At 37.1% G+C, this 15,143-nt stretch overlaps 1 protein-coding gene across 5 annotated transcripts in view; it reads left to right on the forward strand.

The window, feature by feature from the left end:
- TLE1 (TLE family member 1, transcriptional corepressor) overlaps positions 1-15,143 on the forward strand; it is a 93,638-nt gene that overhangs the window by 37,580 nt on the left and 40,915 nt on the right. For all 5 annotated transcript variants that reach the window (XM_081320840.1, XM_081320842.1, XM_081320841.1 and 2 more), the window contains 3 exons: positions 9,845-9,961; positions 11,683-11,736; positions 13,791-13,943. In XM_081320840.1, coding sequence (XP_081176966.1) covers positions 9,845-9,961; positions 11,683-11,736; positions 13,791-13,943 — 324 coding nt within the window. The remainder of the gene's footprint in view (positions 1-9,844; positions 9,962-11,682; positions 11,737-13,790; positions 13,944-15,143) is intronic.

Raw genomic sequence — 15,143 nt, forward strand, 5'->3', positions numbered from 1 at the left:
CTGAGTGCCCAAAATGTGGTCATGTGACCTTGAAGGGAGGCGGCTGTCATAACTTTGAATTTGAGTCATAAGTACCTTTGGGGGGGAATCCATTGTAATTTTGAATGGTTGCTAAGTGACCAATCATAAATCAGGGACTGACTATATTTGGTTTCCTTCCATCTTATCTTAATCTTACCTGTTTTAATGTCTACTATCATGTTAGCAAGAGTCATTTTGATATAGTGGTTAAGTCACTAGTCTAGAAACTAGTTCTAGTCCTGTTTTAGATATGAATCCAGCTGGGTGACTTTGGGCCAGTCACTCTCTCTCAGCCCTAAGAAAGAAGCAATGGCAAAATACTTCTGAAACCTTGCCAAGAAAACTGTGAATTTGTCCAGCCAGTCACCAGGAGTCAAAACTGCCTAGGAGGCACCTAAAAAGTTATTTGTAACCAGATTGCAGCAGAAGATAATACATAGTTATATAAAGTTAGAATAGTAAAGGATGACAGCTAAGAAATAAATCCCCATTTCGTATTCTCATATATACTTTCCTTCTATATAAAAGTGGGTTTGTTGAGAAAAAAAAAATGACAATTGTAGAACTGCAACTTTTCTTTTACTTACCAAAATAATAGTCAGTTGAAAAGACACTTGGAATAGAGCGGTGGTGTTTTATCAATATTATAGCACACTGAGAGCAAAATTGATAAAGTATATTTGGATATTCCCTCCTTACGGCAGTATTTATGAAATGTGACAAAATGAGCCTGTCTGATCCTTTCTAAGGTGTTGGATAATAGCTTCCCACTGGTCATGCTAGCTGGACATTCTGGCAAGTACTAGCTTGGGGAACGCTGATGTGGAGAAAATGTTCTAAATGGTCTGTAATAAAGAGATAATGTTATATGCGGTGAAAAATATCATCGAGCTGTGTATTCCCTAATGAACCTGTATTATTTTGATAGCTTGTGTAAAAGCCACCTACCAATCCTTTCCTTCTCTGGTGAACACTCAGGACTGTTAACCAAACTTAAAAACAAAAAATATATAAAAATACTGATTAAGATGAACAGTAAATATTAAAATCATCCAGTCAAACTTGGTGAAAGAGGTGCTTTTTAAATCCTTTCTTAAACCCTAATAGTATAACTCCAAGAGAATGCATTCCACAACCTGGGAAGAACTAAGCAGAAAGCCTTCCAGAAAGATGAAATTTTAATAGCAGGACCATCTAGTGGCTGTTCCCATTGATTTAATCCACAAGACAGATTTATAACAGGAGAAGTGCCCATTAGGTAATCAGGCCTTAAACCATTAAACACTATAAATATTACACTGCTGACAACCAGTATAGGAACCATATGATCTCTGTTTCTTGTATAGATCAGCAGCCCCTAGCAATTACATTTTCATTTATTAGAGGGTTTTTTTAATGGTAGCTCCGTGAAGAGTACATTGTAGCAGCCAAGACAGAAGTATTCTAGGGCAATCAACATCTAGGTATGGTCAATACCAAATCTGGTCAGTTAGGGAGAATGACTGGAACACTAGATGTAATTGTTTGAAAGTATGCCTGGCCACACCTATCTTTTCTGGATTTAATTTCAACTTGTTCTTTAGCAACTAATTATATGGTGAATCCATGGAGTTGCCAAGTATCTCCCTTTTTCTTTTTCTGTCTACTTATTTCTTCCTCTTGCCTCATCCCCATCCTTAATCATCCTCCTCTGAAAGGTAGGACAACAGTATTCTCATATGTTGTATATATGTGAAGATGGCTAATATATATAACTTTGACTTTCATAAAGTTGTTTCCTTATTTATAGACAATTTGAACAGGTATTAATTTAGTTAATGTGTGTAATTCACTTAACAAATGTGGCAAGAAAAGTTGTAAAATGGAGCAAAATTTACTTAATAAATTTCTCACTTAATAACATAAAATTTGGGCTCATCCTAAGTGGAGGACTACCTGTATTTTTTTTAAATTTCCAAGTGGATTCCCCCCCCCAAGAACAATATTCTAATTTTTAAATGAGCTTTTAGATTTAAAGTGTATGTTGCTTCATCACATAAGTCATAACATATTGACTTGAATCAGTTTCACACACCTTGACAATTTTCAGATATAGTGGATTTCACTTTCCATTATGGAATTTCACCATATCTGAAGGAACACAGGCAAGCAAGGTTTATATAGTTAAGCTTAAACAACTGCATGAAACCAGTGGTTCAAAGTTTGCCTGTCTTGATGTAAAACAATCAACTTCAGGAAATAGATTGAATCCTGGAGAACATTATCAATATTATGTCTTTATATTTGGACTTTCCATTTCTGTCAGGATGTCTGCCAAGGCATTAGTTGTTAAGATTTCTTGACTGAGAAAACTGCATTTATATCTACCAGTGTTTAGAGATCTTATCAGAGCTGTGTCCCTAAGGAAAGTACTTGTGGCTGTTATAAAAATGATGGGATTGTTCCAACACATAATTTCCTCTTGGACTGAGGAAAAATAATAATTGAATTGAAATATAGTCTACAACTTCTGTGGATGATTTTGTACTGTGGAATACAATTTCTGATGCAGGAGTAGAAAAAAATAACTCCCACAGATAAAGTCAGGGCAGACAGTCTGCACAAATGAAGATGTTGCAGAAACTTCTAGAATGCAGTAGATTAATGCATTAAGTCATCCCATGGGGAACCTTGTATCCCTCAAATCTCACTTTCGATTCCTCACTGTCAGAACATAATAGATAATGCAGAATAGAAAGTATATCTTTCTTAGATCATGAAGTCTGGTCTTATAGGAAGAGGCATTTGAGGACAAAATAAGTTGACCCAAACTGTGGATTTTAATAAGCTCTAATTGAGCTTAGAGCCAGTTTTCAGTAATTGCATATGTCTGTGTAAATGTGAGGGAAACGGTTATCTCAGTATATTTGGGTAATGTGACTACTATTGCAACCCTAAACAAATGGGATGTATTAGCAATAATAAGTTATCTTGAGGTAAGAGGGGTGGCCTATAAGTTTTATAAACAAACAAATAAAACATGAGAATGCTAGTTTTGCCTACATGAATGTTGTGATACTTCAGGAACAAAGACACAATTCTGCGAGTGAATAAATGAGATTAAGTTGCAGTGTTGTTGCTTATGGTGCTTGATATTTCTGTGGAATTTTTTTTAAAAAAAATAGCTTCAAATCTTCATTCCTGAAAATAATTTGTGATGCCAGTGAATTAAAAGGTGAAGGGGATGAATGGACATAAAGTGTGTATGTGTTGGAGGCAGGGTCTTAGTTGCATGAAATGAAGCCAATGAGGGTTGTTGTTTTTTTCATAATAGTGAACAGCAGGTAGGTTCATGCCAGTATATTGCAACTATAGCTTATAAGCAACTTCAGATGGACATTACATATGGAGTGACGATTTTTAAAGAGATAAGCAGAAATGTTAAATGCAATCCATGGTGAAGTATCAAATTTCTTACTTAAAATAGGTGTAGCTGTGGTTAGAATGCAGTATTGCAGGCTAACTCTCCCCAAAGCCAGGAGTTCAGTCAAGTTGACTCAATCTTTCATCTTTCTGGGGGTCAATAAAATGAGGACCCAGCAATATGCTGACTCTGTAAGTCTTAAGTACTATTCTATAGCTTTTAACATTTTCCTGGCATACGTTCAATATGGGTCATGGGCAATGCAGTGCCATGGAATAGGATAATTACCTGTGCTCCTTTTCTACACTGAATGTAGAGAATCCACACATCCCTGTTAAAATGCTAGGTTTTTGAGATCTAAAATATCAGACCAAGATAAATCAGATTTTTTCCACCTTTAATATAACATAAAAGCTGTACAATTCAATTGAAAACAAACATATCTTTTTGGGGGGGAAATATGAATAAAAAAATTACAATAACTTAGTTGCATAAAAGTGCAAGCTCCTAAACCAGGGGTCTTTAAACTTGGCCCTTTTATGACTTGTGGACTTCAACTCCCAGAATTCCTCAGCCAGGCACACTGGCTGAGGAATTCTGGGAGTTGAAGTCCATAAGTCATAAAAGGGCCAAGTTTGAAGACCCCTGCCCTAAACTAATCCTTTGCTGAAACACCTTTTTATTTTATGACAGCATTCAGTCTTTTGGGGTAGAGCCTGTCAGCATGGCACATCTTGACTTGAGAATCTTTGCCCACTTTCCCTTGCAAGGTGCTCTAAATCTGTCAATGTGGAGAGAATTATCTCCTGCACTAAACAATTTGGGTTTTTTAAAAATTGAATTGAATACACTCACAAACACAGGAGCAGTTTTTTTCTGTTATCCTGCCCATTGTGACTAGGTTTTATAAATTTCCATTTTACTGTCCTTCTGTTTTCATTAATTCTATATGATCAAACTCATTTTCCTGATTTACCTGCTTACATTATAGTATTCTATCTCTTGGGCCCTGGAATTCAAAACTATTGGAAAGATTTGCTCTTTGTCAAAACTACAATAAAACAGGAGTCACACTTTTTAAGGTCAATGGGTGTACTGAAATTTTGAGTACATTTTGACTACCATTACTGTATGTCCAACCATAATACATACATTTACAAAAAGACAAAACAGGTGTTTGTAAAACAGCAGGGGGACAGCTGTGGTCCAATGGCCTTTGCCAACTCAATCTAAAGGTACCAATTTCACCCTTCCTGAATTGGGAGGCCCTTCAGTCACTCCTGCCCTAGTCATATCACAGCTTGACTACTTCAGTGAACCATACCCTAGGCTGATCTTGAAAACCAATTGGATGTTTTAGTGGATCCAGAATGTAGCAGTGCAGGCAGGGAAAGTCATGCCTTGCTATGTCCATATGGCACCTCTGCTTCATGAGCTGTGCTGATTGTCAGTATGCTTCAGTGTGCTGCTTGTCATCTATACAGCCCCAAATGGCATGGAATCAGGTTATTTGAGGAACTGCATATCTCCCATGGTTTCTGCCAAGATGGTATGTGCTGGCAGAATTGGCACATTCCAGGTTTCCTTCAAAGCCTTGGTGGAGCAGTGGGCTGATGCCTCCTTAAGTAACACCAGCTGCCTGCAATTAGTGCAGGTTCGCATCCCACCAGGCTCAAGGTTGACTCAGCCTTCCATCCTTCCGAGGTAGGTAAAATGAGGACCCAGATTGTTGGGGGCAATTAAGCTGACTTTGTAATAATGCCGCTTGGGGTGTGTGTGAAAGCCCTAATAAGCAGGCATATACATAGAATGAAGGCTACTGCTAAGCTTGTAAGCCGCCCTGAGTCTTTGGAGAAGGGCGGGATATAAATGGAATTAAAATAAAATAAATAAATAAATTAATTAATTAATACTGCCATTTATCAGGACCCAGGAAGTATGTCATAAAGAGTAAGGAAGAAGACCTTAATAGACACAGGCAAGATCTATTACCAAAGCAACAAGGGAAAGAAATATATAGTAAATCACAAAAAGCAGAAAATACAGGGAAGAAGCTCAAACAGACACCTTCCTAATTCATCTGAGTATAAGAAGGGGGAAAGGTACAGTACAATCGGTCTTACGAGATTCTGTTACTACAAACACCATAGAAATAGTTTTAACTTTCCAATGGAGTTGGTTTCTGGTCCAGTCTACCTGGTGGGGCTGAAAATTTCTGCACCTTCCTTCTGGACCAAGATGCTTCCAGAAATCTATATGGTTCCCATTTTGATGGTATTCTGGAAAGCTTTAAAGACCTGTCTGCTCTCCCAGATTGGATGTTCCTCCTTACTGTGTTTTTCCTTTATGTCACTATACTGTACAGAGCCGTCAGATCCAATCTGATGCTTTGCATTGTATTTTTGTTCCTTATTCTATTGTGTGCCACTCAGAGTTTCTTTGGAACCAGACAGCACTTAATGAATAAATAAACAAATAGCAAACAAATCCCTATGTAATTATTCTGCTCTCCCTTTTGCTGTATTGCTATGCTTGTGCATGCATACACTGAAAAATACAGGACAGATTGCATAAGTTCCATACTGGACAGAAGAGGAATAGAGGCTTAAAAGTTCTGAGCAGTTGCCCAACTGCCTGTCCCCATGAATCATTGAGGCAATCTCTGGCCTCATATGGGCCATTTTTGAACATCCATCTTTTTTTTCTGGATTTTCCCATTGAAGCAGATTTGGTTCCATTCACTTTACCTTTTGAAGAATTAGTCTTTGACAGATAGAAAGTGACATTGTTAAACACTTTCTTTCCAAGATTTCATTAGTTGGAAATAATACAAACATTTCTAAAAAGTTCTGAAATGGTCAAGAGCTTTGAACCCTAGAGACGGAAGAAGATTTGGCTTTTCTTGCTGCTGATAAAACAATACTAATCATTCTGGTCAGAAAAGATATCATGAATTGCTAAGCACATTGATTTGTGCTTAGATTGTAAGCCGCCCTGAGACTTTGGAGAAGGGCGGGATATAAATGGGATTTAAAAAAAACACTATGGTCCTGTTGTCAATAATTGACATTTCCATTTACTCACCCAAAGTTGAGCTTAATTCATTACATAAAGATCCCAGGCTCAACAACATTGGACTTGTCCCAGTAGGTCACAGAAACCCAAGTCTGTAGCTTAGAGAGATATTTTTCTAAATTCCAGATTGTGCATAGGACAATTCTTCTAAAATGGCAATGAACAGTATCCAAGCATTTGGGTGATTTAAATTCATACAATGCCTTGACAAATCAATCCACATTTTTTGCCTGCCATAATGAAACAACTATATCAAGGCTAATATCATGAATATACAGCATTTATTCTGTTGTTATTTGTATATAGAAGCAGTTTGGTCTAGTGGTTAAGGCACCAGACTAGAAAGCTGGAGGCTGTGAGTTCTGGGGAAAATAGGAAGGTATGTTGGATGTTTGCTGCCTTGAATTATTTGTAAAAATAATAAAAATGTAATACAAATAAATATAAATGAATTAATTAAAGCAATTAAAATTAATAAAAACATCCCTCTTCCCAGATACACAGCTGATATACTTCATTTTCACCCTTCCCTTGAGGTCATTAATATGATTATTTATACTTCTGGTGCAGTTTACTGCAACAACACCAAAATATTTTTACATCTTAATTGTTCTTAGGTTTTATCTTTCTGCCAGAATTATAATACTGGCTGGATATGCATACATGCAAAGCAAGCCTTCTTTTAAAAACAAAACAGAACAAAACATGGTTTGTAGAATAAGCTACAGCAACCCAGTTAGCACATCCTACTAAACCCAACCAAGTTAATTTATAGGTTAGTGCAATATGACCACTCAACCCCTTTTTCATATACTGCTAACTTCCTGTAAAGTATTTTCATGTTCATGTTAGTAGTGAAAACCATTTTCAAATCTGAAATAGTATTTGTTCTCATTTTCCCCCTGCTGCTTTTGATTTGTCTTGGTCCATCAAGAGATTTAAAAGGGGTGGAATCCAAACTCACATCTCAGATTAATGAGTTCAGTGACCCAGCAAAACCACCTTTTCAATCAAGAAACATTGCTGCTTTTCAGCTACTTTCAGAAGGCCCCTTTGAAAAAGCCATACATGTGCCTTGAGGTTGAGGAAGCAGAAATAAAGGAGTTTGCAGTTTGCCTTCAAAATGCAATACATGGTGCCATAATAAATGCTTCACATTACTTTAGGCAGTATGGGTCACGATTTCCTTTTATTATAGGATACAGCTAAGATGTCCATAATTCTTTAACATAGTTGATCCTCATGATTTGACTGGGGAGGGCAGCTCTTTAGCTGAATTCTGCTTTTGATTTTGCTTCTTAAGTACTTGAATGTATACAAATGTATTCCCTGGAGTAAGGTGGTGAGGCATCTTGCAATTTTTGTGTAAATTCCAGAAAGCACGTCGGCATGATGCGCTCTTATGCAAGCGGCTTTTAGAAAGGTTTGTCAGGCCTTTGTGAAAAGAGCTATCTTCCACTCTATCCTACCGCTCAGCCCTGCATTCAGCACTGTTCATGGCATTAACACACCACTGAACAAATTGCCCTTCTTGCATATGCTAATCCTGAATTTAAAAGAACCCATTGTGACATGTTTAATGCTTTAGCTGGAGGGAAGATGAGAATTGGAGGCATGTCAAATTATCATGTGACCCAGAAATATCTAAAATGCCTTTTTTCCCCTTTGGGTCAACAGTTTGTACTTAACATTGTCTAAAGAAAGTAGCCTGCAGATTGCGGGCACGATTAGTCCTTGCTCTTGTTTTTTGGCCTTTCTTTCAGATTAAGAGTTGGATGTTGGAATTTAAGGGGGGGAGGCATTAGCAGTAAATTAGGAGAAGCCAACAAACCCCAGATAAAGTAATAGAGGTCACTTTTTATTTAGGCTTCATTTTATTCTAGTTAAATAGATGCAAATGAACGCTTATGTTTATTTTCTTACAATTCAATATACTGGGCAATTTCTGACACTAAGAAATGTCACTTTGAATAATAAGAGATTCAAACAAATTAAATTTGTATTGATCCCAAACCACTCCAGTAGTTCAACAGGTTCCTAAACAGACAAATACAATGATATAAAACTCAGGACTTCAGAAATCATTTTTCTCACATTGTTGCACTAATGTGGCCCACTAATATTTTATCTAAATTATCTAAATATAAAAGATGATGCTTTCCCTTCAGCCCAAGCTACAATGGACATAGCTTCCAAGTTACTTGGAGCTGTTTGAGTTTCAAAAATATATTTTCCCAACATGGATATAATCTGGAGTGTTTCATTGACAATGGTGGTGGTGGGAACAGGAACTAGGATCTACCCAGGTCTCTTAGCCACTTTGGGCTCCAGTACTGTAGGTATTCATGTGGATCAGGGGTCTTCAAACTTGGCAACTTTAAGACTTGTGGACTTCAACTCCCAGAATTCCTCAGCCAGCCAAATGTTATTTGCCACCATAATGCCTGATTCACATGCCTTGAACTACATGTTAGATCTTTCATATGCATGGGTTGCTTTGAAAGTGATTCAGGTGTACTTTTTAAAAAATAAAATAAAACTGGTGTTCTCTTGTGAGTAACATAATCCTGTCATACACAAAAAGTTGATTTATTCTGTCCCCTGTGAATGCACTACAGAGTTTCTGTTCTGCTGACAAGAGTTTCTGCATAGCCATTTCATTTTATTTTTTAAAAAAATTATACTTGAGAGGGCATTTTCTGATGACGCCTGGGCTGGAGGATAGCATGCTTATGTAGCTGAAAGGGAATGCCTTCAAAGTCTTTTCTCCCTTTACTTTATGTTTAAAATGAATATTATTAATGGGTTAATAGAGACTCAGTTTGGTGTAATGAATCTAGAAACCAGGATGCTGTGATTTTTAGTTCCACTTTTGCCATAAAAGCAGCTGGGTAACCAGTCATTCTGTCTCAGGCCTAGAAAGCAAACAATGCCAAATCACCAGGAAAAAATGGTAAGGACTTGAGCTTGTAGTTATCAGGATTCAATACTGACCCAAAGATACACTTACCCATCCAAAGCATGTTAATAATCAGTAAAAGAAGATAAAAGCTAAACTATGTTTTCAATAGTTTTCATATAGAAAGAGATCAATGTTTTCATGAACAAATGGTCTTGTTCCCACCATTACTTTGTTCCCTAGAAGCCGTATGAAGAAAACTGTATAGAGTAGATTGCCTTAGGTAGTATCCTTTATGTAGCAGGTCTGAAACAAGTTTCTTGCAAAACAACACTTGCAGTTTTTTTTTAGCATTTGTGTTGTGAATTTAAAAGACAACAACTTGTGCTTGTTGGAAATATCCATATAAAAGGATTCTAAACATGATGATCTTTATGTATTTGCAGAGTAATTCACTCTTGGTTCCAGAGAGTCTGAGGAACACCGATAAACGAAGGAATGGACCGGAGTATTCCAATGACATGAAGAAAAGAAAAGTGGATGATAAGGACTCAAGCCATTATGTAAGAAGCTGTAGCCAGTTTCACAATAGTCATCACCCCTTTCAAGGCACTTCCTTTGGGTTGGCTATATATTTAACCTTCCATGATCTTACGTATAAGATTATTCATCATCTTATTACCAATCTAACGTAGCTGCTGATTTCCTAGCTGTTTTTTTTTTCTTTTCACAAGAAGCTGAGGAATGGGGAGAGGGTGATGAAAGATACGGTATTTATGTGTTAATTAATTTGCCATCTGCTGATAGCAAAATAGAAACAGTTATTTATAAATCATCTAATAGGAACATCATTGTCAAACTAGCATTTGGAGTTACATATATTTGCTTGTATGGCATTATGTTTTAAAATCTTAGTTTTTAAATATCCTGAAATAGGAGGTATTCCTGCTGAGAAAAAGGAAGGAATATAATTTTTACTGGAAAATATCTTCAGTATTGATCTTTATGTTCCTTTAACAGCAGCACAAACATGTCTATTTTTAAATGCCACGTCTTCATGACATTATCTTTACCTCATTCTCAGCCCATGAGTCAACATTGGATGTTCCATTTTGAAGCAATACCTCCTTCCTCCTAACACAATTGACTATGGACACAATTTAGGATGTTTTAATAATAGGTTGGTGACATGGTCAGAGACTAAATTCTGCCCAGTTCCTATTAGCCACTGTAGCCTGCAGTGGACATGTCCCCCTCTGTGGTGGCTGAGCACTATTCTCTGTGAGGTTTGGTCTTGGTCTACCGGAAAGACTGGACCTTCCTGTCACAGAGTTATCTTAACATACATTATCTGATAGATCTATCCTTGCTAGATCTTACGTGTGTGTATGTGTATATGTATATGTATATGTGTGTGTATGTATATGTGTGTGTATATATATATATATATATATATATATATATATATATATATATATATATATATATATATATATATATATATATATATATATATATATATATATATATATATATATATATATATATATATATATATATATATATATATATATATATATATATATATATATATATATATATATATCTTCCTTGTATATGCAGGTTTAGCACTCTTTAAAAACACACTAGACTTGTATTCAAAAAGTAAGTCTACAGTATAACTGTCTTGAGCTATATAAGCAAACGAGAGAGAGAGAGCAATAAAGGGCATGTGAACATGAAACTGGTATAATGAGTATGTGAGATGGCAAGGAACAGAGTAAAAAGGAGTGAACATGTGCAAGCAGGGCAAACGGGCCACTACCCAGGAGGGCTTTTTCTCACTATATGTTGTATGCCTTCTCTGCACCTATGACCTATCAGTTTGGCTATTTTTGGACAGTGCTGTTCTGACAGTCCCAGACATGAAGAACCTCCTGACCTGCAATTTGTCATTCAGTCAATCCAAATGTTGGTGAAACTCTGCCATGGGTACCCACAGTGCTTTTTTTGTAAAAGAAAAAGGTGCTGGAACTCACACATGTCATTCAACCCGCCTTGCCTACCCTACAAGGTTCCATCCAAAAAAGGTGCCGGAACTCCGTTCTGAGCGTTCTATGAGAAAAAAAAGCCCTGGGTACCCACTTACATATACTCTGCTGAAGGTAGTATATTAAAGGAGTTATGAGTGGGTGCCCTTGATTTTTGTTTTGTTGTTGGTTACAGTGAGTAGACTATTAAAGTCCAAAACACTAACTGAACTAAGTATTGTTTTTAAATTTAGGACAGCGATGGAGACAAAAGTGATGACAACTTAGTTGTGGATGTATCTAATGAGGTAACTTGCTTAAATGTTTCTTTTACTGTAGCTGAAGCTGAAAGGAATATAAATATTTTAGACTATAGGGTGAATTTTTCATTAGAAATATGCATCTTTGTTAATTTTAATGTTAATATTTAACATTTTAGTACTTTAGTGTTTCATATTGTTTTTATTGTGCTGTAAGCTGCTTAGAGTCACCTGATGGTAGAATGGGTGACATATAAATTTAACAAATAAACACGCAATTAGTAATATTTTTTCATTGCAGAAGCCAATGAAAAATGTTGGGAGGAGTTACAATATTATTAAATTCATATTTATTACAGACTCTAGAAACCAATGCATCTGTCCCATGGCTCATGGATGTTTAGGAGTCCTTGATCTCTGTGTTTATTCTGTCAGTATTGATGATACGCTGATGATACCCAACTTTTTCTTTCCACCCCGAACCAACCCAGTGATGCCCTCTCCGTGATGTCCCGGTGCCTGGAGGCGGTTCAGGTCTGGATGGGGAGAAACAGGCTTTGTCTCAATCCCGCCAAGACTGAGTGGCTGTGCATATCGGCATCTCGGGTTAACCAAGTTATTCCATCCTTAATGATGGGGGGTGAGGTGTTACCCCCCGTTGATAGGGCTCGCAACTTGGGCGTCCTCCTGGATTCACGGCTCAATTTTGAAGACCATATAGGAGCCGTGACCAGGGGGGCTTTTGCACAGGTTTGCCTGGTGCGCCAGTTGCGTCCCTATCTGGACCGAGACGCCCTACGCACAGTTACTCATGCGCTTGTGACCTCCCGTTTGGACTACTGTAACGCTCTCTACATGGGGCTGCCCTTGAAGACCACACGGAGGCTTCAACTGGTGCAGAATGCGGCCGCGCGAGTTGTAATGGGGGTCTCCCGATACTCCCATGTAACACCTCTACTCCGCGAGCTGCATTGGCTTCCGGTTGCCCTCCGGGTGAAATTCAAGGTGCTGGTTATTACCTATAAAGCCCTACATGGCCTGGGTCCGGGTTATTTGAGGGAACACCTGCTGCCGGCATCAAATGCCCTTCGCCCAGTGCGCTCCCACAGGGAGGGTCTACTCAGGGTTCCGCCGGTGAGAGATTGCCGGCGGGTGACACCCAGGGATAGGGCCTTCTCAGTGGGAGCGCCTGCCCTCTGGAACCAGCTGCCGGTGGAGCTGAGAACTGCCCCCGACCTCCGATCATTCCGCCGGGGCCTGAAGACCTGGCTCTTTGAGCTCTCGGGCCCAGGCTGAGGAGAAATTTTTAATTGGGGTTTTAATTGTGTACAGGGTCAATTTAATATTTTTTAATTCGGTTTTAACTTTTGTATGTTGGATTTTTTAATTCCCTGTAAACCGCCCTGAGTCCTCAGGGAAAGGGCGGTATATAAATGTAACTAAATAAATAAATAAATTTGAGAGTGGAACTGAGGAGACTAAACACATGGGAAGGAAAAAATATCATAGAAATTATCACCAGTATTTTTGTGGCTCTGCAAATGGTACAATGATGCTATTTGCTTACTCTTCTTACTGTGCATATGATCAACAATAAATGAACAATGTTTATTCTGGATATATTAAAGGAGGGGATGGTATGCAGGAAATATGCTGGAAAGGAAGGAAGCCCTTTAAAGAACAATTCTGATCTTTTCGGTGTGATGTGAAAGCAGAAAATAATGCTTATTTATAATCAGTAGAAAGCTAAATTTAATACAGTACTTTTGCTTTTTCCCTCTCACTACTTATGCCTTTTTAGGAGGCTGTAATAATACGCAAAATTATATATCCTGCTTACTGCCTCCTTTTGTTTCCAGGAAATTGATCTGAAATGCACCAAACGTTCTTAATGGTTTGAAATAATGCTGTTCATCATTTAAAGCATAGATAATTTTTCCACGTGGTAGATGCATATAAGTGTTGTAAAATAAATTACAATACAGTCATATATTTAACATAATATACATTAAATGCCAAAGCTTTCCAACTGTGGGTACACATTTACTGCACGTAAATTAATAACTTACTGTATGTTTTTGTTACTACCCTGGTCCATCAAGGACCCTTCGTCTCCCCGGGCAAGTCCTGCTCATTCCCCACGAGAGAATGGCATAGATAAAACCCGTATCTTGAAGAAAGATGCCTCAAGTAGCCCAGCATCTACTGCCTCTTCTGGAAGTTCTGCTTCCATGAAATCCAAAGAAATAGGTTTGGTAAGTATTCTTCTCATTTGTATTATATTTTGACAACTAATCATTATTTATTATTGCATTGTGTGTAAACTTCATGACTTGACCATAGTTTTCATAGTGATACAGATCAGAACTGTAGTAGCAGTTCATTATTAACAGAAAAACCTATCTCCTCATTAATTATTGGACAATGTTCCCCTTTTTTCCATTTTTGATGCACTGTCCACATCATGAAATCTGATAATAAAACCAATGTTGGGATTTCAGTTAGGATTTGATTTGTGGGTTTCTGCAGCTTTTTCACATTCCACACAAAATAGCCCAAATGTGGATTAAAATATGTGATCTGTATTTGGCTTTGGTTGTGGCATGAAAAGTTGTTGCTTAATTTTGATAGAAGAGAAGCATAACATGGAACAATTGTATTGTGCATTTAATTAAAGTAATTTTAACTGAGTTCATTTTACTAAAATTACAAATGTATTCATTTTTTAGTGTGCAGCTGTTTGACATTCTGTTCTAAAGTTTGGTTAATAGAAAGTAGTATTTCCCTATTTAAAAACTGGACAACAGGTGAAGTAGAATCCCATTAGCATCTATCAGTTTCATATTGTCCTGTAAATCACCCTATAATTTAACTCCTCTGCTAGCTATTTTTCTGTTATTTCTAAGTCTTGTATTCCTACAAAGCATAGATTGTTGCCTTCATAAATTATATCAGCTGTCAGTATACTTTATGTGTCTTACTGGAAATGGCATGGAATTCTTTCCTTAGAAGAATTGAAAACTAGGCAGAAGGATGCTGTAGTGTCAAAAAACACTTTGTATTTAAAAATCAAGTCTGATTGAGAAATCAAATTAATGTTGAAGCCATTGATGGAGTATAATTCTAACCATGGACTTGTGTGACATACAAATTTATATTTCTCTTTAAAATATTAAACATAATAATAAACTTATTATAATGAGGGTAAACCGAAGAATGGGCTCCAGCTTTCGATCTCACATCATTACCATGGGACACACATATTTCCCTTCATTTGTGTAGGTAAACTGTTAAAAATTATTTGGAAATCCCTGTTAATCATTTATTCTGGCTGATCATTTTTATCATAATGGTTGCCTTTGTTAATTAGTTATTATTGATTTCCTTTTAAAAATAATCAAATATGATGAAAGTATTTTACATGTAGTGTTAATCTAATATTCTATTGAACCTAC

The sequence above is a fragment of the Vipera berus genome (assembly GCF_964194415.1).
Source record: "Vipera berus genome assembly, chromosome: 2".
Lineage (NCBI taxonomy): Eukaryota > Metazoa > Chordata > Lepidosauria > Squamata > Viperidae > Vipera > Vipera berus.